The 26,715-nt window shown below is 41.4% G+C and overlaps 13 protein-coding genes across 13 annotated transcripts; 5 read left to right on the top strand and 8 right to left on the bottom strand. All coding sequences in view use genetic code 12, as the record gives it.

Annotated features, from left to right (window-relative positions):
- Window positions 1-1,690: 1,690 nt before the first annotated feature.
- PBP1 (poly(A)-binding protein binding protein) lies at window positions 1,691-3,979 on the top strand (the record flags this gene model as incomplete). Its single annotated transcript, XM_001382834.1, has 4 exons — window positions 1,691-1,968; window positions 2,050-2,510; window positions 2,715-3,554; window positions 3,648-3,979. Coding segments are annotated over 4 exons (1,911 nt in total), but the record flags the coding sequence as incomplete, so codon positions are not given.
- Window positions 3,980-4,454: 475 nt separating this feature from the next.
- On the top strand, window positions 4,455-6,980 carry SEC6 (exocyst complex subunit; the record flags this gene model as incomplete). Its single annotated transcript, XM_001382833.1, has 2 exons — window positions 4,455-5,523; window positions 5,572-6,980. 2 exons carry the CDS (start codon window positions 4,455-4,457, stop codon window positions 6,978-6,980), a joined length of 2,478 nt encoding a protein of 825 aa, XP_001382870.2.
- Window positions 6,981-7,575: 595 nt separating this feature from the next.
- PICST_21982 (predicted protein) lies at window positions 7,576-8,160 on the bottom strand (the record flags this gene model as incomplete). The annotated part of the gene is made up of 2 exons (XM_001382312.1): window positions 7,576-7,788; window positions 7,825-8,160. Coding segments are annotated over 2 exons (549 nt in total), but the record flags the coding sequence as incomplete, so codon positions are not given.
- A 434-nt stretch (window positions 8,161-8,594) lies between these two features.
- RPS24 (40S ribosomal protein S24) lies at window positions 8,595-9,726 on the bottom strand. Its single transcript, XM_001382311.1, has 2 exons — window positions 9,682-9,726; window positions 8,595-9,139 (listed from the first exon to the last, which is right to left on the bottom strand). Exons 1-2 carry the CDS (start codon window positions 9,682-9,684, stop codon window positions 8,735-8,737), a joined length of 408 nt encoding a protein of 135 aa, XP_001382348.1. The 5' UTR covers window positions 9,685-9,726; the 3' UTR covers window positions 8,595-8,734.
- A 1,180-nt stretch (window positions 9,727-10,906) lies between these two features.
- On the bottom strand, window positions 10,907-12,394 carry ALD5 (Aldehyde dehydrogenase; the record flags this gene model as incomplete). Its single annotated transcript, XM_001382310.1, has 1 exon — window positions 10,907-12,394. One exon carries the CDS (start codon window positions 12,392-12,394, stop codon window positions 10,907-10,909), a length of 1,488 nt encoding a protein of 495 aa, XP_001382347.1.
- Window positions 12,395-14,289: 1,895 nt separating this feature from the next.
- Window positions 14,290-15,627, bottom strand: RRN7 (RNA polymerase I specific transcription initiation factor RRN7; the record flags this gene model as incomplete). The annotated part of the gene is given in 4 exon segments (XM_001382309.1): window positions 14,290-14,334; window positions 14,353-15,086; window positions 15,132-15,148; window positions 15,212-15,627. Coding segments are annotated over 4 exon segments (1,212 nt in total), but the record flags the coding sequence as incomplete, so codon positions are not given.
- A 1,065-nt stretch (window positions 15,628-16,692) lies between these two features.
- Window positions 16,693-17,481, top strand: PICST_56294 (predicted protein; the record flags this gene model as incomplete). The annotated part of the gene is made up of 2 exons (XM_001382832.1): window positions 16,693-16,894; window positions 16,925-17,481. Coding segments are annotated over 2 exons (759 nt in total), but the record flags the coding sequence as incomplete, so codon positions are not given.
- Window positions 17,482-17,510: 29 nt separating this feature from the next.
- Window positions 17,511-18,392, bottom strand: PICST_29560 (predicted protein; the record flags this gene model as incomplete). Its single annotated transcript, XM_001382308.1, has 1 exon — window positions 17,511-18,392. The coding sequence occupies one exon, from the start codon at window positions 18,390-18,392 to the stop codon at window positions 17,511-17,513; it is 882 nt and encodes a 293-aa protein (XP_001382345.2).
- Window positions 18,393-19,389: 997 nt separating this feature from the next.
- On the top strand, window positions 19,390-20,608 carry PDR17 (lipid biosynthesis and multidrug resistance). The gene has a single exon (XM_001382831.1). The coding sequence runs from the start codon at window positions 19,445-19,447 to the stop codon at window positions 20,525-20,527; it is 1,083 nt and encodes a 360-aa protein (XP_001382868.2). The 5' UTR covers window positions 19,390-19,444; the 3' UTR covers window positions 20,528-20,608.
- A 7-nt stretch (window positions 20,609-20,615) lies between these two features.
- Window positions 20,616-21,821, bottom strand: OYE2.3 (NAPDH dehydrogenase (old yellow enzyme); the record flags this gene model as incomplete). Its single annotated transcript, XM_001382307.1, has 1 exon — window positions 20,616-21,821. The coding sequence occupies one exon, from the start codon at window positions 21,819-21,821 to the stop codon at window positions 20,616-20,618; it is 1,206 nt and encodes a 401-aa protein (XP_001382344.1).
- Window positions 21,822-22,935: 1,114 nt separating this feature from the next.
- Window positions 22,936-23,856, top strand: PSP1 (phosphoserine phosphatase activity; the record flags this gene model as incomplete). The annotated part of the gene is made up of 1 exon (XM_001382830.1): window positions 22,936-23,856. The coding sequence occupies one exon, from the start codon at window positions 22,936-22,938 to the stop codon at window positions 23,854-23,856; it is 921 nt and encodes a 306-aa protein (XP_001382867.2).
- A 98-nt stretch (window positions 23,857-23,954) lies between these two features.
- Window positions 23,955-24,839, bottom strand: ABZ2 (aminotransferase-like protein; the record flags this gene model as incomplete). Its single annotated transcript, XM_001382306.1, has 1 exon — window positions 23,955-24,839. One exon carries the CDS (start codon window positions 24,837-24,839, stop codon window positions 23,955-23,957), a length of 885 nt encoding a protein of 294 aa, XP_001382343.1.
- A 276-nt stretch (window positions 24,840-25,115) lies between these two features.
- RRP7 (Ribosomal RNA processing protein 7) lies at window positions 25,116-25,991 on the bottom strand (the record flags this gene model as incomplete). The annotated part of the gene is made up of 1 exon (XM_001382305.1): window positions 25,116-25,991. The coding sequence occupies one exon, from the start codon at window positions 25,989-25,991 to the stop codon at window positions 25,116-25,118; it is 876 nt and encodes a 291-aa protein (XP_001382342.2).
- Window positions 25,992-26,715: the final 724 nt, after the last annotated feature.

Here is a 26,715-nt window from a genome sequence, read left to right as displayed (position 1 = left end):
GATTTCAAGTAGTTCACTGTTTTCGGGTTATAGTACTATTCTTCAGTTTCTTCAGTCCGCGAAAGTCCCTGTGAAGATCTCTGGCTATAAATAGGCAAGAGGGGTTGATGAACAAGGATTGTGGCAATGGATTCCACCAAGTAGAGTCCAGAACTCATCCAAACTGGAAAGTGCAGTCACACGAATCAGGAAACTATTGGAAGTATTTTGTGCCCTCTATACTTCCTTTAGAAGCTGGAGACTGGAGGTTCTCGGTAGCTTCTACAAGTCTCGCTAGAGGAAATTCTCCCTAACCAGCCAGTACTATCAAATCATGTCACGGAGGCTTCCAGAACGAAAAGGCACACACAAGAAATTCATTTAAATAGTCTAGTTGTACTAAGACCCCGCTAAATTATCCGTATCTCTTACACCACACCACTATTGTCTTCCACAGTGGACATTCCCGTTATATTTGGGAATTCTTCCCTAAAATTGTGCTACTATTTTTCAGAACAATCATCCTTTTTCTGCTGTATCAATTCTATCTAGTTCAACTCAATCAGCTCTAGCGGTAGCAACTCTCTGTAGCAACTCTCTGTAGCAAACCTTTGTGGCCCTCTGTGGCCCTCTGTGGCAATTCTCTATAGCAAGTCTATCTTTATTTGTCTCCAGCAAGTTCTTCTCTTGTCGCCTAATCCTTCTCTCTATTTTGTCCCACCGGCTCTCCCTATCTGGTCCCGCCATTTTTCGCAGTTTCTCACTATTTTCCCACACAACTTTCGCAATTCCCCCTCAACCGCGTCGCTCCCTCCGTCCGGCGCTACCACCCAGTGCCACCAAAGTCGCAAGCCACTAAACAAAACACCGTTTCCTAAAACAACAATATGCGTTTTCTGTCTTTTTTTCTCATTTACTTTCAGACTCTTCTTTTTCCTTGTGTTTCACTTCTTTTTGTTCGTCCTCTAGTTGTACTCTAGGGTTATTGCAAGTCTGCCACTGTGCCAGAAGTGAATCTTCAGATTCTGTCGTTGAAGTTTTTCTGAATCGAAGAATCTCACAGACGATTATCATCTACGACTGGCTCTAGTCACTTGATATCGAGAAGATTCGTGAATCTTGTGATACATCACCAAAGGCTACGTAACTATACTATCGCTGAAGATCAGTAAAGATTATCGTACAGATTGCAGCAAACGTTGTGTAGGATTATCATTGGATTATCGTATACATACTACTGCCTCGCCTGTCTATATAGACTCACAGTTCCAGTGTAACTGATCCATCATAGAGGTTCTTTCCAGAAACTCTAAATACCTAATCAAGACAGTTGGTTGTCTCCTTGATATCTCACTTGATATCGTATCTTTAGTGGTAATCTTTTTGGTGAATTCAAAATACCAAGCAAACTTTATCAAAACTATTGGTGTTGAAAAACTCGTTTATTTCACTAATTTGACTATCTGATTAATATCATCAATTTTTAGTCGTTCGTAACTATTGTTGTTACGCTATTATTACTTTTTCAGTTCTTTCATCTTATAACATGAAACCAAACACTTCTCGCTCGGGCAGTGTCCAGAAGAACGGCCACCGTCGTTCCAACTCCAGATACAGTAACGGTAGCAACACTGCCAACACTGCCAACTCGGCCAACTCAAACAGCAGCTCGCCTCTGTATGTTGTAAGCTCTCAGAACGACGAGATCGGCAACAACCGTTTGCTCTACTTGGTGACCAAGTCCATTGGCAAGTCGTGCGTCGCTACTATCACTAACGGAGCACGTTACCAAGGCTTGCTTGTATCTGCTGACTTGTCTCCTACTGGCTCGTCGGCCTTATCTGTAGTCTTGATGAATCCCGTCAATGTAGGCAAGAGCTTGATTGCCGAGAAGAGCAACATCGATTCCAACGGCGATCACCTCGACAAATTGATTATCCAGTCGAAGGACCTTATTGATTTGGAAGTGATCGATGTAGACTTGGCCGAGTCATTCAAGAATCTGAAGTCTCCCAAGCAACACCATTCGCCTGCTCCTCAGATTCAGGTTCAGTCTACTCCAGCAGCTAGTGTAGCTTCAAACGAAGAGTCCAAGTTCAAAACTGATACTGACATTTCTGGCCGTACGCAATTCAAAGAAAGAGAGTTGCAGAGATGGGTTCCAGATGAAGATATCGATCATCCAGCATTGAACTTTAATTCCAATGATACGTTTGGCGAATCGAGCACTGGCCAGTGGGATCAATTTAAAGTTAACGAAGAGAAATTTGGGGTAGAGGCCTCGTACGATGAACATTTGTATACGACCAGAATCAACACTTCTGCTCCAGATTACCATGAAAGAGTGGCCAAGGCAGAAAAGTTGGCTCGCGAAATCGAACTGCTGGCTACAACTGATCGTCATATTTTAGAAGAAAGAGGGCTCCAAGTTGATGACAGTGGAATTGATGAAGAAGACAAGTATTCTGGTGTAGACAGACGGGGTGATGAGTTGATGGCTGCATTGAGAAACGCATCGATATCCAACGACAGTAGCGTCCCTGTTCCTCCACTTGGAAAACAAGTTGCAGGCAAGTACGTAACCCCCAGACAAAGAGCTGCTCAATACCACAATGATCCTGCTATCATCTCGAGTTCTGCTACCAGCATTTCTAAAGCTACTCCACCACCTGAATCTCCAGATAAGCTTGAAACTGTAGAAAAAACTGTAGGAAAGACAGGAACGGTTGAAAAAGCACAAAAACCCGAAACTAAAGTCCCAGAGGATGTTGCTGGAGTGTCTGTTGCAAAGGCTGCAAAGAATACTGTTCCTGTTAAGCCAGATTCGATTCCAGCCAAACCTCAAGTTTCTCAGCAGCCACACAACGAGTCGTTTAGATTGAATGCGCAAAGCGAAATCAACTCGTTGCGCGAATTTTCAGCAAATTTCAAGATTCCCCACAAGATGCCTTCAGACTTGTTGCCAATCTTGACTAAAGATAAGTTGAAGCAGGACGAGATCTTGAAGAAGCAAGAGCAAAAGAAATTGCAAAACGAAATTGAAGCGACTTCAGCATCTCAATCTCAATCTAATTCTGAAGCTCAATCTCAGTCTCAATCACCCTCAAAAGCTAAAATAGATGTAGCCAAGCCTACATTCAAGTTGAATCCTAAGGCTGCTGCTTTTACGCCAGCTAGTAAACATACTCAAATCTCGCCTACGCCACCTAAGGCCAGCTACCATAGATCTCCCAACAATCCTTCACCCCGTATGAACCACCAGAGACCATTCAGCAACGGCAGCGTTAGTTCTGGCAGTTCTGTCAAGAGGCACCACCAGATTTCGCCAGCAGACTTCTTTGGAGGAGCCGACAGAATTCCTACCAAAGAGAGTCAGATTAAGAAGGTGGAAAGCTTCCAGTTTGCATTCAACTTATTTGTCACTACCAGGAAGAGACACGCTGAGAAGAACGAAAAGAGTGAAAAGAAGTCTGATACTGTAGTTTACGACAAAACTTTCCAGACTCCACCTACTTGGGATTCGACGTTTGACGATACTCATGACAAGTTGTTCCCTGCTCTCAGCTACGTCAATGGTAGCAGCGTCAGCGGTAACGGTAGCAACAAGGCTGGAGGTCCAATGGTGATGCCAACAACTTCACCATTTATCCCCAGTCCTATGTTGGCAGCCCCAGCTATACCGAATGCATATGGCGGAGCTCCAGCTGGATCTAAATATCCTGTTTCACCTCATCAACAGCAGGCTGCTGCTGCTGCTATGGCAGCTCATTTCCAGCAACAACAGTTCCATGCTGCAATGATGTACCAACAGCAGTTTCCCGTTGGAATACCTCCTGGACAGCCCCCAATGCATATGTATCCCGGCGGTGAACCTCCGTTCATGCCTCCAGGCGGATTTATGCCTCCACCAGGAGGTTTTGTCGCTGGTGGTAGTCCTGTTAATGGAAATATGATGTTGAACCCCTATAATGCAGGAGGTCATAATTATAATAGTCATCATCATTCAGGAAGGAGATACAACAGTCATCATCAGAACAGACGTGGTGGACATAGTTGAGTGCGAAGAGTGGGAGAGTATTTGGCCAACAGATGGAAGATACAAGCTAATATACTAAACGAACACCATAGTTACCAGCTGAGGAGTTTGTTGGTTCTGTTAATAGTGTAGTCTTTTCTGGAGTAGAGAGAATGAATAGTAAAAAGAGTTGTATATGAAGATAGAAATGAGGATAATCTATAATTATATCTACAATAATATTAGAATCTTATCTATTATGATATCCATTTTGTATAGCCAAGCTTATCGATATACAGATCGTATACGTCACGTGCTTTTCCAGCTCTCGCTGTTTCTAGCAGTATACACTCTATTTATACTGCACTGAATAATTTCTAAACACATATACATTCCTGCTATAATCATAATTATATACTTCTTTCTAAAATCAATTATTAATATAAATTTATAACCAATTATGAGCGATCAGGCTATAGCGAGGATCGCCCATCTCATCAAGGTGGAAGACGATTTGACGAAAATCGCTTCTTTTCGCCAGCAATTCGTTAAGGAAAAACAATCTGTAGATGTCAAGTTGAGTTCAGCCACAAGCTTACAGATCGATTCCATCATGGGAAACCTTTCCAAGTTGAATAGTGCTGCTGTCAAAATCAATGCTATCAAGCTGAACATCAACAAAGTGAATCTGATCTACGATGACTCCATCACTAACATTAAAGATTACGATACGATCCGAAAGATGACTTCCGTCAACCAGTTCTTGACTCAGGTCAACAGTCTTTGCTACGACATCCGGCAATTTCGAGACCACTTGTTGCGACTTGATAGGCGGATAGAGGAAGAGCTCGAACAGTTGCAGTCGAGCTTGACTTACACGTTGCCGAATCTCTTCCTGATCCATTACGAGTTGACTCAGGCTCGTAATTTCCTGGAGTATTTGGAAGTGTATTCGCGGGAGTTGTCGGACGACTTCAAATCCATCATATACAAGATCATCGATCCGATAAAGCGGACAATTGGCAACTTCCAAGAGTTATTGGGTGAGGCTATTATCAGTCTTACAGAAGTAGTTAAAGATGGCAACGTCCAGCTTGTCCACCGCGTCGTAAAAATCGTAGAATATGAGTCGAATGAAGATTTGAAGTTTTCTCTTATGCAGAGTTTAGGCTTGAATCAGTCTCGAGACGTCAAGACTATCGACTATGCCAGTTTTCGGGGCCGTAGAAGAAATTACAGAAAGTTCTTCTACGACAAGTTGGAAGAAAACCTTTCAGAGACTTTCAACGCCTGTATCAATCATTTTTCCGAGGACAGAATGCTTGTGTACGAGAATTTGGATTGGTTAGAAGACGAATTGACCTTCATCACCCAACGTTTGGCTCCTCTCTTTCCAGCCAGCTGGGAAGTAGACACCTTCATAAAGAACGTGTACTACAACAAGTTGCACAAGTTTACCATGGAAGTGATCAACACGGATCCCCCGGCAGAAGACTTGATGAAGATCTTGGCGTACGACTCGCACTATAGTAAATTTGTAGGAGCACTCCAGACGTCAAATGACGAAGATGGTGAAGGCAGAAGAAAATCCGTGATAAAGCAGGACCAACGCTCGATCATCGGCGAAGACTTGAAGAACGTTGTGCTTGAAGACTACTTGAAGGTTATCACGTTGAAGATGGAGGAGTGGAATGTAAACTTGATGAAGCAAGAGACTACTGCATTCACGTTGAGGGCCACTCCTCCAGATCTCTATAACTATAGCCAGATCATCGAAGATGAAGATATCCAAGATAACATCATCACTCTTGAAGTCGACTCAGACATCTACGTTTTACCTGATTTCAAGACACCATTGACTATGCTCAAAGAACAAGCAGATGTGGCTGCAGACTCAGGCTATTCTAAGATCTTGGTAGGTGTTTTAGAGCATTGGTCTCACAACTACATCAAGCGTATTATCAACTATCAACAGATTATCGAGGAAGAGTTTGACAAGTACATGTCAGTCTACAACAACGAGCGGTTCTTGCTCAAGGAAAGTAAAACAGAAAGACTTTTTAGACGTAGAAAGAACGGTGAACAGCAGTTTGACATTGAGAACATGACCCAAGAGGAATTAGAACAAATCTCCAAGCCCGGGTTGATTGAGTACTTGACTGCTTTAGGCAACACCTTTGAGATAAACACTGACAGATTACAGGATAAGTTCTTACCAAACTACTTGGAAAAAGTTCACACCAGCTATCATGGCAGAATCAAACAGGCGTTTGAGGAAACTTTGACTCCTAGCACGGAGTTAAATGCTCAGGTGATCAGAACCGTAGTGGACATTATTGTGAACGATTTGTACCCTGCATTGTCTTCTGTGTTCACCAAAGGCTGGTACGATGAGGGCAATACCCAGACCAATGACGAGCCTGGTATGGTTCAGCGATGCGTGGAAACAATAGGCGAGTACATGGAAGAATTACGAGGCTACTCTTCCTACGAAATTTACCTGGTAACTTTCAATATCTTGTTGGACACTTTCATCCAGGCCTATATACGGATCGGATACGAAAACATTTTGCATGGGAGTGGAAAGAAAATCGATCCTACTGCTGTGAAGAAATACAAGTCGTTCAGTGAAGGAATTGGTCGTGATGTCACTGTCTTGTATGGAAGTCTCGAAGGGTTGTTTACCAGAAAAGATTCTGCTTATTTGTTAAACAGTTTGCGTGCCATAGAGTATTTGGGTGATTTGGGTACCTGTTCTGATCCTCTTGAGACTATTCCTGACATGTGGGAACACGAGATATTAAGCTCGTTCTACTACTGTTCTGTAGAGTATGTGAGAGGTATCTGTTTGTGTAGGAAAGACATGGACAAGAATGATGTCCACGCATTGGTGTTGAAGTTGACAGATATCCAGAAGAGATATCAAGCTTCTGTTGATCCTCCAGCTATGCCAACTGGGACGTTGAACGGTTTCATATTTAAGTAGCTAGGACTTCAATGAATTTCAATGAAATTTGGACTTCCCCTGCATTGTAGTAAAAGTAGTTAGTTACTCTATCAGAGATTATCACCAATCATAATGAAATTGCATCAATATGTCGTTAATTTATCATTACTCTATTTGTTAAATACTCTATCAGTCATTCTTCGTCAGAAGAAGAATAGCCCACTAAGGCATCCTGCAACGAGGTAACGGGGGCAGTCGGCAGTTTAGTTACTATTGTACTTGTAACTTTAATAGTATTAGCACTATTAGAATCTATAGGCTGTTTCTTCTTCAATGTGATTTTCTTCGCAATAGTCACTTCAGAAGGAATAGCACCAAAGACCTCAATTGGCTCTTCATGGACTTCCTTGCTTTCTATAGCTGGTTTCTTCAAAATATTATCATCTTTATTATCATATTTCTCTTCTTCTTGTTCTCTACTTCTCTTTCTAAAAGCATTTCTTGCTCGTTCGTCGTCTTCTTTATTCTGTTCTTCCTGTCGATTATTTCTCAATTCTCGTAATTCATTCTCAAGCCTCTCTTTGGCCTCTTCTATCAACTTGTCTGATCCTCCTTTTGCCTGAAGCTGGTTGTTTTTCATTTGTAATTCTTCCAAATGTTCATTTAGCTGTTGTTCTCGCTGCTGTTCCAGTAATCTTTTCTCCAAATTCTCATATACATCTCCTCCCGCTTGAAGCGATTCCTGTTTGTTCCAAAACGGATTTCTCTTTCTCCTTTCTTTCAAAGTCTGAAATTTGAGATTCTCTTGTTCTTCCTTCTCTAATCGCTGGAGCAACTCATCTTCAGTCTCTTGCCTATCTTTCGGCACGTTGGTAGAAGTCACCTTTCTGGTAGGCTCATAGTTTCGTACTGCTCCCTCTTCAGGTGTGTACCCTGCTGTCTGGGGATTTGTCTTGAATGAAATATGGTTGTTGCACCGGGGACATGTGATGTGAAATCTAATGATCTTTGTTTTCAAATACGTCTCGTTTGTCGTCTCTTTTCTCGCGTTGAACGATCTTCTCTCTGCTATATATTCATTGCACTTGGTGCATCGCATCAGGTACGGAGCCATCATCCTGATTTTGATCGTCTGATTTGGGTCACGTTTTCGTTTAACCACTTTCAGTGGATCCCAGTCGGGAGGATAGTACTTGTTGATAGCCTTCCTTTCTGACATGGTCGTGGATAAGGTGCTATACAGAAATTGGAATTTGTATTGGTTAGCAAGGCCATTTTATATTCTGATATTTGGTTACGTATGCAGGAGCTGATGGTTGATGGAAGAGCCCGCATGCAGAGGCATTTTAAGATAGGTTGATTGATAAGTATAAAACTCCTTCTTTCTAGGAACTAAATTTCGTCTCTTAGTAAACCTCAGGCTTTGCCATTCGCAAGTAGAATTGATTAGCTCCTCATACTCATTTCGTACTCGTCTGTTTTCTATTCTTACCTGTTATATTGTAAAACTTAGCCGTGTGCTAACCACTCTCGAAGTACTAAGAATGGATGGATGAGTAGAAGTTAGGTCAGAAAAAGGCCATACAAATAGAATTACCTACAATGAACTCTCCATAGATGCGTTTACTTGTCCATGCTACGAACGATTTTTTTATAATACACATAGGGTTTTTTTATTAAAAAGATGCATCCCAACAAACCGATATAAATATACTATTCTATTTAACAGATATTAAAGGACAAAGTATAACATAATTGTGAAAATGAATAAACAGCTATAGCGTTCAATCGGTTTAATCGGCGTTTCTCTTGGCGGCTCTCTTGGCAGCACGCTTTTGAGTACCAAAGATCTTCTTGTCTCTGTTCTTCTTTTGCTTTCTTTGTTGTCTGGAAGCCTTTTCGACCTTGGTAGCCAAACCGTATCTGACTAATCTGTAGGCTGGTTCGAACTTCTTGGCGTCGGCAACGGATTGGTAGATGAGACCGAAACCGGTAGACTTACCACCACCGAATTGGGTTCTGAAACCGAAAACAGAAACAGCATCCTTTTCAGCCTTGTAGATTTCAGCCAACTTTTCTCTCAATTCATCCTTGGAGACGTTAGCTCTGTTTGGGTGCAAGACGTCAATGACGAATTGTCTTCTGGCCAACAATGGGTTGGAGATAACCTTTCTAGTTCTGATGGTAACAGCGTCACTCTAGATACAATGTTAGTATAATGTTTAGGGGTAATGCGTAAATGGAGGTGTCCTTGATAGATGGAACTTTTGGTATAAAGCGAGCTTCATTCAAAAATATTGAAGATCGACTTTCGATGAAGGTCACGAAGTTGAATATAACGCTGACATGCTAATAAAAGAGACTCCTCTTGTCATTTAATAGAGACAAATAGTGTTGTCATTTCTATAGTGCTACAGTTTCGGTTGGATTAGTCTTGACCTCTTGCAAACTATAGCTCGATCATGATCGTATATCAAACTGATGAACTCTGCTGGGCTGGATCTATTGAGGATTTCATGGCATTCACTTTTTTGGATTGTAAACCTTTGACAAGTTCTCAATTTTCATGTTGATTTCTATTGCTTTACGCTGTCGTCATTGGAAATGATATTTCGTGTCTCTTCGAAGATTTCTACGATTCTAAGGAACAGCTTGACGGGTCTCTGCCGCTTCACATTCGTCTATCAGGGGGACTCCTCTCATCAACTACAAGCACTGATTGCTGCTGGTGATAACATACCATTTTGATGATATTTCTCTGGTAGGTTCAACTAGTCAAAATCAACAAGAAGTTTTTTTGTTAAGAATAGTTTTCAAAAGTTTCTGGTGTGAAGTGAAAAGTTTTTTGCTAGAGAGGAGTACGGAGTGCAGACAAGCAGTTGAGCCTCACGTTAACTATTGGAAATGTTCGCACAAGAAAATTATATAGTGTGCGTTGCGCTGACAAAGTAGGAGAAGAGCGGTATAGCCAGATGTGTCACGTGTGGTCTGCATGTAAAATGTGGTGAAGAACAAAAAGCAGTCACATTGCACGTGATGAAAGATATCCTTGCATCTAGGTTTGTGTTTTAGGTTGAGAAGCTGTGGCAGAGTGCAGGATCTTCCACCAGTCTATATGGTGTAGCAGTGAAATGTGAGCCAAAGATTAGTCGGCGATGGAAGGGGCCATACTAGTTGGCTGCAACGATTCGTTGAGAAGTTCAGAGAGATGTCAATCCTTTCTCCTTTCTTTTATTACCAAAGTTATCCGGGTAGTAGATTGACTTCTGTGGTATAAAGAAGATAGAGCTACATATGCAGTTCTCTAGCCCCATTTTGCACCCAAATGCTTGAGCCATTTGGATTTGTATGGATAACAATGTAAGGATTACAAGCCAGAGGAAGTAGAGGCTATACCAATGCAAGTAGTTAGAATTGGCAGTTACATTGAATTTATACCGTTTCATTGTTTTGTTGTATATGTAATTGAAAACTATTTGTAGAATTTCTTAAAATTCTGCCAAATACAATGAAAACGTAACAAACAATATCTTCAAAAGGTAGGCACAATAGTCTCCTTGGAAGTGATGCTCGTATGGCAATTTCGCTTGAATATCTCTCAACATTTCTATTTGTAGTTTTCTAAAGGAACTTCAATTTGACTTAACGGATCCAGATCGTCATTTTTCTCAAGGTAGAATATTTAGCGTTTTTTTTTTACGTTATTCTCTTATTAAGCTCTAAAGCTCTCAACCTGTCAACACTCTACTCTTAGACACTTCGTAACATACTGAATCACATAATCGTATACTGAATCTTCACCATTATATATTTCGGCAAGTATGCTGTTCATATGCAGGTGGTTGCAACCTGGCTGCAACTTTTGTGACCTCTACAGCTACAATAGAAGTTTCACTATTTACAATCGCTAAATCAATCGACCATATATTTTGGAACATACCACATGAATAAATAGCTACTAACATTTACTGGCTAAGACCAATTCTGACTGCCTTGACCTGGGTGTAGTTGTCCAAGGCTTCTTCTCCCATTTCTCTACCAATACCAGATTGGGAGTAACCTCCGAATGGAACCATTGGGTGGAAGTCATTGTAGGTGTTGACCCAAATGGTACCGGAATTGATCTTGTTGGAAACACTGATGGCAGTGCTGAGGTTAGTGGTGTGAACACCAGCAGCCAAACCGTACTCGGAGTCGTTGGCCAAGGCGATGACTTCTTCGACGGTCTTGAACTTGGTGATGGTGACAACAGGACCGAAGATTTCATCCCTGACGATCTGGTGGTCTTCCTTGACATCTCCGAAGATGGTTGGCTTGATAAAGTAACCCTTGTTACCGAATCTTTCACCACCAGTGATAACGGTGGCACCTTCCTTCTTACCGATATCGATGTACTTCAAGATCTTGTCCAATTGCAATTGAGAGGTTTGGGCACCCATGAAGGTGTCTTCCTTGAATGGGTCACCGATCTTAAGTGATTCGGCTGCATTCTTGAACTCGGAAACAATCTTGTCGTAGATACCTTCCTGGACGTAGATTCTGGAACCGGCACAGCACACTTCACCAGTGTTGTAGAAGATACCAGTAACCAAGTGTTGGATGGTGGACTTAACGTCAGCATCGTCAAAGACAATGTTTGGAGACTTACCACCCAATTCCAAAGTGACCTTCTTCAAGTTGGATTCAGCAGCAGCCTTCATGATGTGTCTACCGGTAGCGGTAGAACCAGTGAAGGCAACCTTCTTGATCTTTGGGTGAGAAGAGATTGGAGCACCGGCAGTTGGACCGAAACCGGAAACAACATTGACAACACCAGGTGGAGCACCGGCTTCCTTGATCAAAGAAGCCAAGTAAAGAGCAGACAAAGGAGTCGATTCAGCAGTCTTCAAAACAGTGGTGCAACCGGTACAAAGGACTGGTCCTAACTTCCAGGAAGCCATCAACAATGGGAAGTTCCATGGGATGATCTGGCCACAAACACCAATTGGTTCTCTTCTGGTGTAGTTAAAGTGGGTGTCACCAGTTTCGATAACAGAACCCTTAATCTTGTCGGTCCAGCCAGCACAGGATCTGAAGTAGGCGGCAGTCAAAGCAACGTCACCCTTGGAACACATCAACGACTTACCGTTATCAAGAGCTTCAATGTGGGCCAAAGTGTCGGCGTGTTCGTCGATCAAGTCAGCCAATTTGTAGAGAACCTTCATTCTGACTTGAGGGTCGGAAGTAGACCACGATGAGTGGAAAGCAGCAGTAGCAGCTTCAACGGCATCATCGATATCTTCGGAGAAGGCTTCGTAGACTTGGGTGATCTCTTCTTCAGTAGAAGGAGAAACAGTTCCAAAGGTCTTCTTGGACTTGGACTGGACAAACTCGTTGTTGATGAACAAACCGGTAGGCTGCTCATAGGTAGTGCCGTTTGGCAATTTGATGGGAACGAACAATGGCAAGGACATTCTGGTAGCGGAGATCGAAAATTTTCTAGTTGTCAGGACAAATAACAGTCTGATCATAACTTGAGAACAAAATATGAATTATCGTGAAAGAAGAGGATGTGCTCCTCTATTTATACTTTTCCCACCCCTTTCTTCAACTAGTCTGGTTCGTATTGTTTCCATCATTCACTCTTTAATAGGAGTACTGCGCTTAGGCCCGTGCATAACCTTGTGAGACTGCGGCTAAGGAGTTTCGAGAGCTATTGCGGGTGGGAAAGTCCTTGCCGCAACAGCCAATATTATGATCTGACTGGGATAATAATGTGGGGTTGTTGAAAATTCTCCCCTCTTCTCTCCTTGGGACTCTAAACGACACTAATGCCACTTACAAAAATCCGGGGTTCGGCGATAGTCACCGCCCGGAAAAAATATTCACCAGAAAATATGGTGCCCGTCCATTGACGTACCAATGGCGCATTGCGCAGTGCGGCCCATTGTGCTAAAGCCCGGCCAGTCCCAACAGTTCCTATCGGTTTTTTTCCTTTCGGGTGCGAAAGCTCTCCGGCCGATGATTGAGTGTCTCGGACGATTGACCTTCCGAGCACTTGGCTGATGTCACCTTTATGCACCAACAATGATAAAATCTAGAGAATTGCTCTATTCAGACACTTCCTTCAAGTTTCAACACCAGCATAGAAGAGCTCACAGATTAGATAACCAAAAATTTGAAACGTTTCTGTTCCCGTACCACTTTTTCTCAATTCGTCTTTTCCCATGGCTACTGCATGGATCGATATTCACTCTTCGTATTCGCCCTGCACGACAAATGGGTATAAGCACCAAACCCGTTCCGTATTACCCTTCTGTCAGCTATGTCGGGTTTTTCTCACGGGATTGCTCGATTAGTGTTTTCTTGGGAAACTTACCAGAATCGGAGTTTCACCATTGGGCCGGAAAATTAATATTCTTTCTTCAAATTCGCACCCATTCGCGCCAATTACCAAGTTCTCTATCACCGAAAGTTTTTGCAATCGTAATGAACTGACTTTAAGCACGGTACTCCGTTCAGAATATATCTGGTTTTTGCCCTGAGGCTTCACACAACCGGGATTACTGAATAAGGTAGATGAGGCTCTTTTGGTGACACATTATCGCTCTTTAAACTTTTACACATTTCCACTTCGGAACTTCGACTTGCTTTGCTAAAGTCCCGCTGGCTGGTCGAATGGGTCTTTTCTTTAAGGTCTTCCTTAGGGGTGTATTTTGCACCTGCTCAACAAAGATTTAAAGTATTCTTGTATCTCAAGTGGGTCTTGCAATCGGGCGAAGCAACTAAGGCCATTGTTGTTCCAGCCGGCACTTTCTCCACGACCATGGAATTCCTGATGTCCGTACCACTCCCATTGTCAATTGAGTTTTGTCTATTCACCATTTTTTAGATCCAATTATAGCTTTTCATAGTTAGCTGGGTTTCAGAGATTCTACAGTATCACTCAGAAATTCTTTACTTCTTCAACACTATATTGCTGGTTCTCCTTTTGTTGGGCCACCCGGATCGATTATAGACTACAATCAGCGATTTACAATTCTAATTCTAATGTTTTTTCTAGTTCCATAACCTTCTATAATTTCCTATTCCCCTTATCTAGAATGTCCCTCTTCACAAGCTTTTCGATATTCTCATATGAGCGCGCCAAAGCATCCGGCGTAACCCAGAATAATTCACATATCCGACTTAGCAATTTTCCCTCAACGGCCAAAATGTCCTCGTACGTCACTTTGCGATTATTCTTCTTTTTCTTTTTAGTCATTTTCAAGAGTGATTCCTTCGCAGAGAGATGGATAGAATCCTTGTTTTGTCTTGTATCCAATTTGACCCTTTTGGGCACTGGTTCCGGTGATTCTTCTGTTCGTGCATCTACATTAAATATTTGGAAAAGCCTTTTTTCCATCGTAGTCAACTCTTCTTGCTGTCCCACTAGATAGTCTTCGTGATCCCCATCTAAATTGTAGGTTTTATTCTTTTTTGGAATGATGTGGTCGTATATCCAATCACAATACTTCTCGATCTTATCGTCTGACCAATCGAGAAGGTCGCTGTTGTCGGATTTAATGTAGGAGTATTCGTTATTCATCTCGAATTTGCCGAGTCTATCAAGCCAAACTTTTGGGTGAAGCATGTACTTAAAAGGATTGCTTACGAATGTGAGCTTGATAACAAAGACTATAGCCCCCAAAATCTGAATCTCAGGGAAACCTATTACACCTAATACAGTTGTCTTGTAGGTAAATGAAAACAGCAATTCGGTCAACAGAATTGCTTCCATTAAGTTGGTGAAGACGTTGAACAAGTCAATGGCATTTGGAAAAAGAAAAATATCTGAAAACACCTTAAATGCAAATGGATAATAGTAATTGAGTGGCATATCCAATTTTCCTACTTTTAAACGCAAACCATTTATACGGATGCAATGATACAAATCCAACTGCAGTGGCAAACGAAGGGGCTGCAACATGTGATGATAGGGCATGGGCAATTTATCCAAAGTACTTTTGGGCAAAATATGGAGAGTTCTGACATAAGGGATCTCATTGGATTTTATATGTTTAACGATGTCATTAATATAAATCAGTTGAAATCGTAGCTGTAGGGCAGATATATAGATCAAAGATATCAAGTCCAAAGTATTCACAGTATAGTACTTCGATTCGACTTTTATTCTCTCTTTCTTAGTATTTTGTCCGTCGTCGTCTTTACCCTGCTCTTCCTTCTCACTTTCTTCGTCCTCGTTACTTTCGTTGGTATGATCATCCAATTCGTTGTTTTTGTGCTCGTACGTAATTCCTAGACATTTAACCCAATTGGTTTTGACCAATTGAAACAAATCGTCTCTCATAGATTCCGAGAAGAATAAAGTCATGAAAATTTCGCATTGCTTCTTGAGAAGCATTTGCAAACATTTGAAATATAACTCTCTGGCCTCTGAGCCGTAAAGTCTAGTGCTTTTCTTAGAAATCGCTTTCTGTGAGTTAACAACAGGTGAACTGGTATACCCACCTCTTTCGTCAACATTAACAACGTTCAATCTTCTTGTTGTAACTGTAACTTGATCTTGATCATCGTTGATCTCAATATTTCCTTCCATCACATGACCAAATTGACAGATAGTTAAACCGTCACTGGACCGATATAGTCGCGAGCGACAGTTGTCCACGCCACAGACGGGACCACGGAACCATGACTGAGGTGCCATAGGCGATTTTCGAAAATATTTGAATGATTAAAATGAAACTGAAAGAAGTTGGAAATTGTAGTTGACATTAATTCAAGATGAGATATCTGTGTTTGCATGCAGGTTAAAATGATAAGATGCAAATTGGGTATACAGAAGTGAATTATTTGAGTTGGAAAGTTGATGGAAGATTGATGATTAGAAAGAGACTGGATTTCTGTTGCTGCTTCTGTATAAGAAGTAATTTAGATTGTGTTAAAAAGATTGGGTGCAGCAACTTGTTTGTCTGATTTATCAAAATAACTGGAGAAAAAGGAAACTAAGTAATAAATTTTGAAATGACTCTTTACCAAAAACTTCGAAAGTTCTCAACTTCAAATTGAAATTATAAACAACTATTTATCCTCAGTATCATTAAGAAACCCCCCATTCCGAAGTATTTTAAGCACGAAATGTCATAAATTTGCAACCTGTCTCATGATCAAGAGACACGTCCTGCATACAACAATAGGATAAACAAAGCTTTGTATGGAATATTGAGCCTTACAGAACCATATCTTTATTCTGGCTTCCTGGTTGTATATAATGAGTGAAAGTAACAATCCGTTGGGATTGAATGCGAGTTTAGGACACGTATTAGAAACTGACCACCCCATTAGCTCCAGTGTTGCAGAGGAAACGACTGAAAATGACGTTGAACAAACTAAAACCATGTCTCTGGAGTATAGAGAAGAGTCGCTGATTATCAAAACATACGACGGAACAGTGCCGAGAGACGAGACCGACCAAGACACTGCAAATGCCAAAGAAGCAGACGACGAACTTACGGAGTTTCACAATATAGAGAAAAGAATAGAACCAGGAGAATATCGCCAAAGAGTCATAGATGAAGTTCAACATAATAGGAGTATGTACTATCCGATAAGTTCAGAACAACATGATATATTCATAAAACAAGAAGATGTAAACGACAATGGAATAAGTGCAGAACAACCAGAAATAGCAGAGAGGACCATAGATAATGACGAGATACAAGAACAAGCTGACAAAGATGACGAAAATCAAACAGAAGAACAAACAAGACAGCGCAAGAGAAAAATAACCTTTCTTGACGAGTTCAAGATAGTGGATCCTTCAACTTTGACAATGGAAACCTCAAAAAAAAGAGTTCCTGGAAAATTGATCGATCGACTCTGGGAGCCATTGGATCCCCAGACTTTAGACTCTATAGACAGGCTATTGAATATAGCTTTAACAATGACAATTGAGAGATATGGCAATACTGCTGGTTCAGGTAAGTTCAATAAGAAGATGATAGAGACTCAAAAGGTTATAGCAAAAACTTGGTTGAATGTCCTGGATTCTAAGTCATTTCGTTCTCGCTTGGAAGTGACAAAAGTGCCGGCACCTTCATCTATGGCTACCAATAAGTCGAACGAAATCAGCGATATTCTCAGCTATGATCAACTATCGCGTAGAAAAACTTTCTTGGAGACATATCTCAATGCAGAACTCAAGCAGTTGCTGGATTTGCAGAAACATTACCAGGGCATGGAGGTAGCATACCAACTGGATCTTGAATATCTTGAAGAATTCAGAAAGACAACTGCATCCCACGCTAAAGATGTCAACAAAGATATAACCAATATTAGAGAAAGTCTAGGACTTGATGCACGCAACGGTTCTTCGGATAATATCAAATTGACTTCTAAGACTGATACGAAGTCTCTGTTTAATCCCGACGAAGACGACGCAACAAAAGAGTTGCTACAGTCGTTACACAGCCACTTGCAAAGCATCTCTTCTAATACTGAACAGCTCGGCAGCCTTAATGATAAACTCGAACTAGTCTACAATATTCTCGACATGTTATAGTATATAAACTAACAATCTGCAAGACATGACTAATTGACATATATCCAGAATAATGATACTAACGTAGTTTTCAATGGCGTCTTGACTTGTTGTTTCTCATCAGGAGTAAGAGAAACTTCTTCCTTTATAGGCCCTTCAGATTCCAATTCTTCAGTATGCTTTAGAACTTCTTGATTCTCTTCATTTTCAATGTGCCTGTATTCTTTGACTTCATTTTCTCCTTGTTTGTCTCCTTCGTTTTCTTCCTCTCTTTCCTCTTCTTTATCTTCTTTAATTTCTTGCTCCACTTCTTTCTCTTCCTTAATTGCTTCTTCTTTCTCTTCAGTTTCCTTCACATCTTCGTTTCCTACCTCAGCTTCCTTATCTTCTTCCACATCTTCATCTTCCTTATCTCCTTTATCATCCTTGTCTACTTCACCTTCCTTGTCTACTTCACCTTCCTTGTCTACTTCACCTTCCTTGTCTACTTCACCTTCCTTATCTACTTCACCTTCCTTATCTACTTCTCCTCCTTCAACTTTCAGTTCTTCATGTTCAGTTTCCGCTATCTCTGGTTTATTTTCTTCTATCTTTTCTACCTTCTCAGACTTCTCTTCAGCTTCTGCCTCATTCGAGACGATTTTAAGACTGATATAACCGTCTCTTTCAGCTTCCCACACAGCTCCAAAACTGGACGCAATAAGCAAGTCTGCATCTACACCATCATCTGCCTCTAGTTTTGTAGCCTGAACTATGAATTTGTGTTTCGAGGACCTCTGCTGAATATCCTCCAAAATGTATTCTGAGAGTTTCTTAGCGTCAATTGCTTCGCCCTTTCCATACTTGTCCTGCAATAGTTTGATGACATGGTCAGCAGATACGGGGGCTTCCTTGATGACGGAAGTTGATGTAACGGAAATGGATATAGACATAGCAGCTCTGTCGATGTTGAGTTATGATAAAACAGATCAGAATCAATTGAGTTAATGTTTACAAGAAGAATAGTTTGCAATTGAAGTTCTTTTCCTATAAGGTAGAATGGAGTTAGTGGGTGTATGAATTAGAATGAACTTCTGAACTAACCGTAGAAATCAATTTCAAGACTCGTTTATCTGAGCCTGTATCTTGCGAGACTTGTGTAGTTGTTCATAGTTAAGAAGAGAATATAGAATACACAACGTACTTCCTTCCACTCAGAAAGGGTCCTGAGCATTTGGTTATTTCAATCAAGATTTTGCCAGCTTATATCTCAAACAAGTTAAATTGTCATTATCTCGTAGAAATTCCTTAATTTTTGCAAAACTCACTCTCCGAAGTTTATACATAGTTAAGAGCCTTATACGCACATAAACAAGTACAACAACAAGAAAGTACCGTGGTATTTCCCAAGAAGCCAGTAAAGCCATAACGTGTTCTCTGAAAAGCTTATCGTCTCATCCACACCTTCTTATTCTTCTTTAGAATATCTTAGGTGAGCCTCTTCTTTCTTATTCTTTCTTATTCTTCTTTTCGCAACTCACTTGCCTAATCAGCAAATCTCGCACCCATTTTCAGAGGAAAGTTCGGATTTGCCAGCAGAGCTTTACGCTTGCACTAATTCCGAGCCGTGTTTGTACTGCTGTTGACAGAGTTTTGTTTTATATTATTTCTATTTCTTGCTTGCTTTTCTTTCAGCTTACAACTGTTTTTGTCTGTCTACAATACGATTTGATCGTTACACTGTCGTTGATTCACAGTGACTGCTTCGTTAGCAAGACACCCTCATCTCCTCGTTCCGGTCGTATAGACTAAAACACTCAGAAGTCAGAAGCATAGTTTCTCCCCAAATTAATCAACCATAGTCTTTCGCTATTCCAATCTTGTCATTTACAATAGAGTCGTCATATACCATAGATATCCTTTTTTTTCCATTAGAAACTGAAGATTCCAAGATTTTCAAGTAATAGATTTTTTTCATTCATAAACTCTTATAGAATTTAGCAACATGAACTTCTTCAGAAAGAAAGGCTCGGAGTCCTCGCTCAACTCCGATGCTGCTTCCGTGTCCTCCAGGGCCACCTCCATGAGCGGAACGAGTTCGTCTTCCAAGGTGAGCTACGTGAAAAGACACACGCCTTTTGATGTCCCTGTCAACCCTATTAAGCCACCTAATTTCGACTTGGACGCTGAACAACAGGAAAAGTACGAAACGGTTCTCGCCCATTTCCAGGAGTTCATCAAGAACGATTTGCCTGTGAATGACAAGCATGACGCTGCTCGCCATCCACTTGTGGAACAGGAACTTGCCTGGCTTACTAAGGAATGCATTCTTCGTTACTTGAGAGCTTCCAAGTGGAAAGTAGATGTAGCAATCAAGCGAATGGAAGAAACAATGATATGGAGAAGAACTTTCGGAGTAGTCCATATTCCGGAGCATACCGACGATGGCAAGTTCATAACAGCTGAGTTGGTATCTGACGAAAACGAAACTGGTAAGAATCTCATTGTGGGCTACGACAACGACAATAGACCCTGTTTGTATTTGAGAAATGGGTACCAAAACACCGCTCCTTCTATGAAGCAAGTACAACATCTAGTCTTCATGTTGGAAAGAGTCATCCAGTTTATGCCTCCCGGCCAAGACACATTGGCTCTCTTGATTGACTTCAAGGCCGCTCCGGAACACATGAATCTTTCCTCGAAATTTCCTTCTCTTTCCATCTCCAAGCAAGTATTGCATATTTTACAGAATCACTACCCTGAGAGATTGGGAAGAGGACTTTTTACAAACATTCCTTGGATTGGCTATACGTTCTTTAAAGTTGTTGGACCATTTATAGACCCATATACCAGGCTGAAAACGATCTATGACCAACCTTTCGAGAACTTTGTTCCCAAGGAACAGTTGGATAAAGAGTTCAACGGTGTCATGGACTTTGAATACATCCACAACGTCTACTGGCCAGAAATGAATCAGATGGCAGAAAAGAAGCATGAAGTGTATATGAACAACTTCAGAAAACTAGGGGCAGAAATAGGTTTAAGTGAGTACCATTTGAGAAAGGAAGAGGTGTCAGCTACAGCATAAACGAAATCTATTTGTATAATACGAGTAATTTTATCACCAATGAATAGCATCTATAGAAAAACAAATATGTAATTGTTCTTTAAGCATCTTAAGCCAACGACTTTGGAACCACCTTCGATTCAGCTTCAGCGTCCACCACTTCAGAGGATCCATAGAATGGGTACGTGTTGTAGCCGTTGTTATCGTGGCCGTAGAAGGTAGATCTGTCGTAAGCATTCAATTCATGACCGTTTTCCAATCTGGAAACCAAGTCAGGGTTGGCAATGAAGTGTCTACCGAAACCAATTAAGGTACGGTCGTCCTGGTCTACGTCCTTAGCGACATTAGCCCAGTTGTTCTTGTCGTCGTAAGTGTAGTTACCACCTCTCAAGATGATACCCTTCCAGATCTGATCGATGAACTTGTTGTCAAGCGCAGATTCAGTGCCATCTGGGTTGAAACGACCGTCAACTACGTTGATGTAGGCCAATTCTTTACCTTCGTTAGCCCTTCTCTGCAATTCAGAAACAATATAACCGAAGGTAGCAATGGGGTGAACGGCTTCATCCTCAGCCAACATACCTTGGAAAGTGTTGAAAGGAGAAAGTCTGATTGCCAACTTGTCAGCACCTACTACTGAGATCAAGTGGTCAATCAATTCCAACACAAATCTGGCTCTGTTCTCAATAGAGCCACCGTACTTGTCAGTTCTGGTGTTAGAGCTTGGGTTGATGAACTGTTCCACTAAGTAACCATTGGCACCGTGGATTTCAAGAAAGTCAAATCCGGCTTCAATGGCATTCTTTGCAGCGTTCGTGTATTGGTTGTAGATAAGGTCCTTGATCTCTTCTTCAGTCAAGGCCCTAACTGGGTTACCAGCAGCTTCGGCAGCTTCCTTGGACTTTTCCGACTCGTACAAAGCCGAGGAAGAAGTCAATGGTAAACCTTCAGCCTTCAACAAGCTTGGAACACCAACACGACCCAAAGCCCACAATTGGACAGCGATGAAGCCTCCCTTCTTGTGGACGGCGTCATTGACCTTCTTCCAAGAGTTGACGTGGTCCTTGTTCCAGATACCTGGAACGTTAGGGTAGAGACCTTGGTTCTTCGAGATAAGTGTGGCTTCAGTGACCAAAAGAGTACCAGGCGACGAGGATCTGTCTTCGTAGTAGCGAAGTTGCAAGTCTGTGGCAGAGTGATCTTCGTAGGCTCTGTTTCTGGTGGTTGGCAAGTGAGAAATTCTGTTTTGCAAGGTGGCAGAACCGACCTTAATTGGTCTGAAAAGGTTGGTGGACTTCAACGAGGTAGCGGTCATTGTAAAATAGCGAGGACAGTGCGGTGAAAAAACTCGATACTAATCTGTTTTGGAGCCAGCAGTGCAAGTGTATATGAGCTTCCAGGAGAATCAATCAATTGGTGTAAACACTGTAGAAGGAATCCAAGATGGTGATACAATTGGTCGAGAAAATGAATTTGATTGCAAATGTCTCGTAATTTATAGTGAGCCTCCACAGTAATTTTTTTCACAGCAACCGACGGCTAACTTTATTAACAGGAATGGCCGACGCTAACTTTAATTATTGGCCACAATCGGCATGAGATCCGACTTCAAGATCGTACCACAAAACAAGGAGATTCCCTGAATTCAGACTTAAGCCTGTGCCACCATTAGTAATGATTACCTTATTTGCCTGCAGCCGAGATGCCGGATTAGGAACGAGGACCGAACGAATATTTTGCCGCAAAATCGTGGATTTGCATAGTTAACGGGCTCGATTAGTTATCGATTAGAATACCGTTTCCGAATTCAGTTCTATTCTTGTTGAACAATGAAATTTTGGAAGCTGTTGGAATCGAACAGAATTGATCAGAATATGAAAGTCAGCGGACATTAAGAAACAAATCCGCTTTTTGCTGTTTGTTGGACTTCTGCTGTTTCCGGCCTCTACAGATACGCAATTGAGATTGAGAACCAGGGTCTCTATTGCTAGGAATCCCTCAATGGAGATAAAACGGTGTTTAAGTAAAAACCGACTGAACTTATCTGAATGGCCCCTCTGTGCTACATTTCTTTGTGGATGAGATGACTTGGAGTTGCTCAATTTTTCACTAATTGCGAACGAGCTTCAGAAAGCGGGAACAACTTGATTTCCCGCTATTTTAAGTAGCTGATGAACATTTTTCTTAAACAGGAAGTGCTTATTCCCGTCATTTATGTCAGGACACGTCTTCTAGATGTGCCGACTTCATTTTACATCCTCAAGAGGTTGGCTGGTTCCTCTCTGTGCTCTCTTTTGTCCCATCGCTTATTTTTCTGGGGTGCACAGAGTCACACTGAGTCAACGTTTACCAAGAGTAAATCTGAAAAATTAGCTATGTGTGTATCTCACTGGTTGCTTCAGAACACCCAAAACTTAACCAACATCTGAATGTCCGAGGAATACGCTCTTACAGTGATAGCACACGGCTGTGAGTTATCTGCAGAAGATTTGACAGCCGTAAAGACGTTGTTGACCGATGTCTTGAAAGTTGGAAAATTCACCTCTCAGGATCTATCCACCAGAGCTGTAGACTTCTATTTCCAATCTGCCAAACCAGAAGAACTCCAACTGGCTGTGAAAAATGAGTTGTTGAACAATTCTAATCACTATGATTTGGTTTTCCAGAAACAATCCACAAGAAAATCCAAGAAGTTGTTCATCTTCGATATGGATTCAACTCTCATCTACCAGGAAGTCATCGAGTTGATCGCAGCCTATGCTAACATTGAAGATAAAGTAGCAGAAATAACAGAAAGAGCCATGAATGGCGAACTTGATTTCAATGCTTCATTGGCTGAAAGAGTGCTGTTGCTCAAGGGAATCGATGCTACGTCTATCTGGGAAGAGTTGAAACACAAGATCGAAGTAACCAATGGAGCCAAAGAACTCTGTCTTGCGTTAAAGAAACTTAATGTGGTCATGGGTGTCTGTTCTGGGGGCTTCATTCCTTTGGCTGAACATGTGAAGCTTCACTTGGGTTTGGACTATGCCTATGCCAATGTTCTTGGAACCAACGAGAAGTTGGAGTTAGACGGTACTACCACCGGCCCAATTGTCAATGGCGAAATGAAGGCTGAGCTCCTTCTTAAAATCGCCAAGAACCATGGCATAGATCCCCAGGATGCGGTCGCTGTAGGTGACGGTGCCAATGACTTGAAGATGATGTCTGTTGCTGGCTTTGGTGTAGCCTGGAATGCCAAGCCAAAGGTGCAACAGTTGGCCCCTTCGTGTTTGAATTCGGACTCATTATTGGATATCTTGTACATATTAGGCTATACTGAAGCTGAGATCAAGGAGTTGGTCAACTAGATGACCATTGAAGTATCTTTAATTTTGAATCATAAATAGAAAATCATTAATAGTTATAGAGCTCTTTACAAATATCTAAACATGTATCTTCTTCCACTTCAACTGGCACGGCCCACTATACGACCCTTGACTACCCCCATAATGGCATTGAACAATAAAACCTCCGAACCTATTTCGATCTGGTCCATCGAAATCGTTTCCTCCTCTAAGTAGTTTTTGCGCAAGAGAAAGTGTCTCATAACTCCGCACAAGCAACCAGAACTCAATTGCGGAGTGATCCACTTTCCATCTGATTTACGTTTTACTGCTACATTGGTGATGGAACCCTCCATCAAGTTGTTCTGGGGATTGAACAAGATTACCTCTTCAGCCTCAGGTCTGAGTCCAGGAAGAGCACGAGCTCTAGAATCAGAGTAATGGCTCCTGGTAGTCGTTTTGAATGAAGTGAAAGGTGAAATCAACGTTGGTTTCGAGTCGATATAGACGTCCCAGGTCTTGTTCTCGGCAAACTCAGGCAAGTCGTCTGTCTCAGGTAGAGATGGAGTCAATATTCCATCTAGTAAATTCTCTCGTACTGGTGTGGGATGAAGTTCTACTACAAGGTCTGAGTTCAAATGGAACAAACATCTTACTTTATACGGCTCAGCCAATGACTTTCCTGATTGACTGAATGCACTTACTAAATAATTAAAGAAGTTATCGGCAGTGAATTCAAAGGCTAAGTCGGTGTTTCCGTAAAATTGCAACTGGAAATATTGCAAGGTGAACTGTGTTCTTTGAACATGTTCTTCAAAGAGAAAGAAATTACTCTTACGTATTTGGTCAGAACTGGCTGGTGCGTTTTTAGTTAAACTGGGATCGTATCTGATGGTGGAGAGTATCTCCAAATTGTCCGGGACCACTTCAGGAAACGACTTGGAGATGTAGCTGTCTTGAATAGACTTGATCGTGGATAAATACCTTTCTTCATTGTCGTTTGACATAATGGTTTTTATGGCTAGCTCTCTACCGATATGAAATATTCGTTTTCATTCAAAAGGAAACCAATACTCTTACAATGAAACGGTAATGCCTATTTGGTCAATATTCTATACCTAAGAGCATAAAATTGATTTAGGATTATCTTACTTCCACCTGAACCTACATACAACACCTTCGCTTAGTTGCTCTTTTCTACACTTCTCTTTATTCGTAGTACATTCTATGATACAAAATTTCTATGATGATGGCCGTTTTCTGGCCAAATGCTTATAAATAGTCTAATAGGGTCTGAATCTCTTCTTTTCTCTCATCAAACGGACCTTTTCCTGGTCCAACTTGAACTTCTGGAGTAACTCGTTCATTTCGTCCTTTTTTCTCTGTCTTAACTGGAAACGGTAGAAATCTTCCTTTTCCTTCTTTTTCAACTTGGTATTGGCCTTGTCCAACTCAACGGTGGCGGCAAGCTTCTGTTTGCCCATGATCCCAGCCTTTGTTTTTCTATGAGAGCCTACAACCAAAGTAAATCCGTCTTCGTCTACCAACTGTGTTTGCTGCTGCAAGTTATCACGAGACTCCTGTTCGGCTCTATCAAAGTCTACAAGGGCCTGTGACACCGCATCAGACAAAGCTTCGGCATCAAGAATCTGTGACTTGTAGTGGTTTAAAAAGTACTTGGAATCGTAGGTTGAAAACGGCCATGAAGATACAGTTCTGGCTGCAGACAACTTCCTGATGGCAGTGTAAGCAAGTTGGAAGGCCAGTTTATCTACAAAAGTTACTACACCACAGTTTTTGGGCAATCTGGCAGCCTCATCGTTGGTGTTTCTGGCCGATTGCAAGTCGGGATTGAACTCAAGATCAGATGTGAGTTTCGTCAAATTGATCCACACGTCCTCAGGGCAGTCATTTAACAAACTTGCAACAAAAGTTTCGATAGTGGCACCGATAGCGACTTCCTGAAAGAATTTCTTGAGTGTGGACGTGGTTGTTCCAATGGGTAGGTTGCATAAGAAGATGGATCTTCCACTGCTATTCTTCTGGTTATCGGTAGATCTAGTCTCGTGCTTCTTAAAATATATATAATGGGTGGTCTGAGCCTTCGGCAACAGCACAGGCAACACGTTGTAGCCCTTGATCTCAGTAGCGAGAACCATGTTGGAGGGTGTAGAAAGAAATATATTGATAGTAGAGACTAGAAACAGAAATATATGAAAGATTTCGAGATGCGAAATGAGCCTGCACGACTGAGATGCCAAAGAAGAGGAAGATGACGAAGAATACGGAAAGATGGGAATCGTCTTAGAGAATGGGCTAAAGAAGAGGAGAATGTATGTTGTGACGTACAGAAGAAAGAAATATAAATATAGAGAAAAATATAGAAGTTTTGATCCTGAACCAAAGTTAACTGTGACAATTGAAGTTTATAGGAAGTAAAGCTTTCTTTTTCGCAGCCTATGATAAGGACGAAATGAACAGAGATTCAAGACTGACGACTTCATTCAAGAGAATATTACAAGAATTTTGGACGACACTAATACAGACCTTCATGTAATTGTCCACAATTCCCTCTTCTTCACTCTCTTTATATTCTCTTGACAATTATCTACATATATACTTCTGCATAGTTAAGATTCTCACAGATAGCTGGTAAATCATAGATAACACTCACAGAAATGATCTGATTGGCTCTACATGCAAAAGAAAACAGGAATTAGTTTACCGCTGCCTCATTTTGTCTCCACTGTCTACAATATCGTGACCCGAGACTTCCTACTTCATCCGACCAATAAATCACCTTCCCTTTGCTTAACTATGGCCCATTCCACTGATATTTCCTACATATAGACAACCACAAAAATTTTCAACCAGTTCTCATTT

This window comes from Scheffersomyces stipitis, chromosome 2, assembly GCF_000209165.1.
Source record: "Scheffersomyces stipitis CBS 6054 chromosome 2, complete sequence".
Lineage (NCBI taxonomy): Eukaryota > Fungi > Ascomycota > Pichiomycetes > Serinales > Debaryomycetaceae > Scheffersomyces > Scheffersomyces stipitis.
Note: the sequence above shows the minus strand (reverse complement) of the source record. Positions and strands in the feature narration are given on the sequence as shown.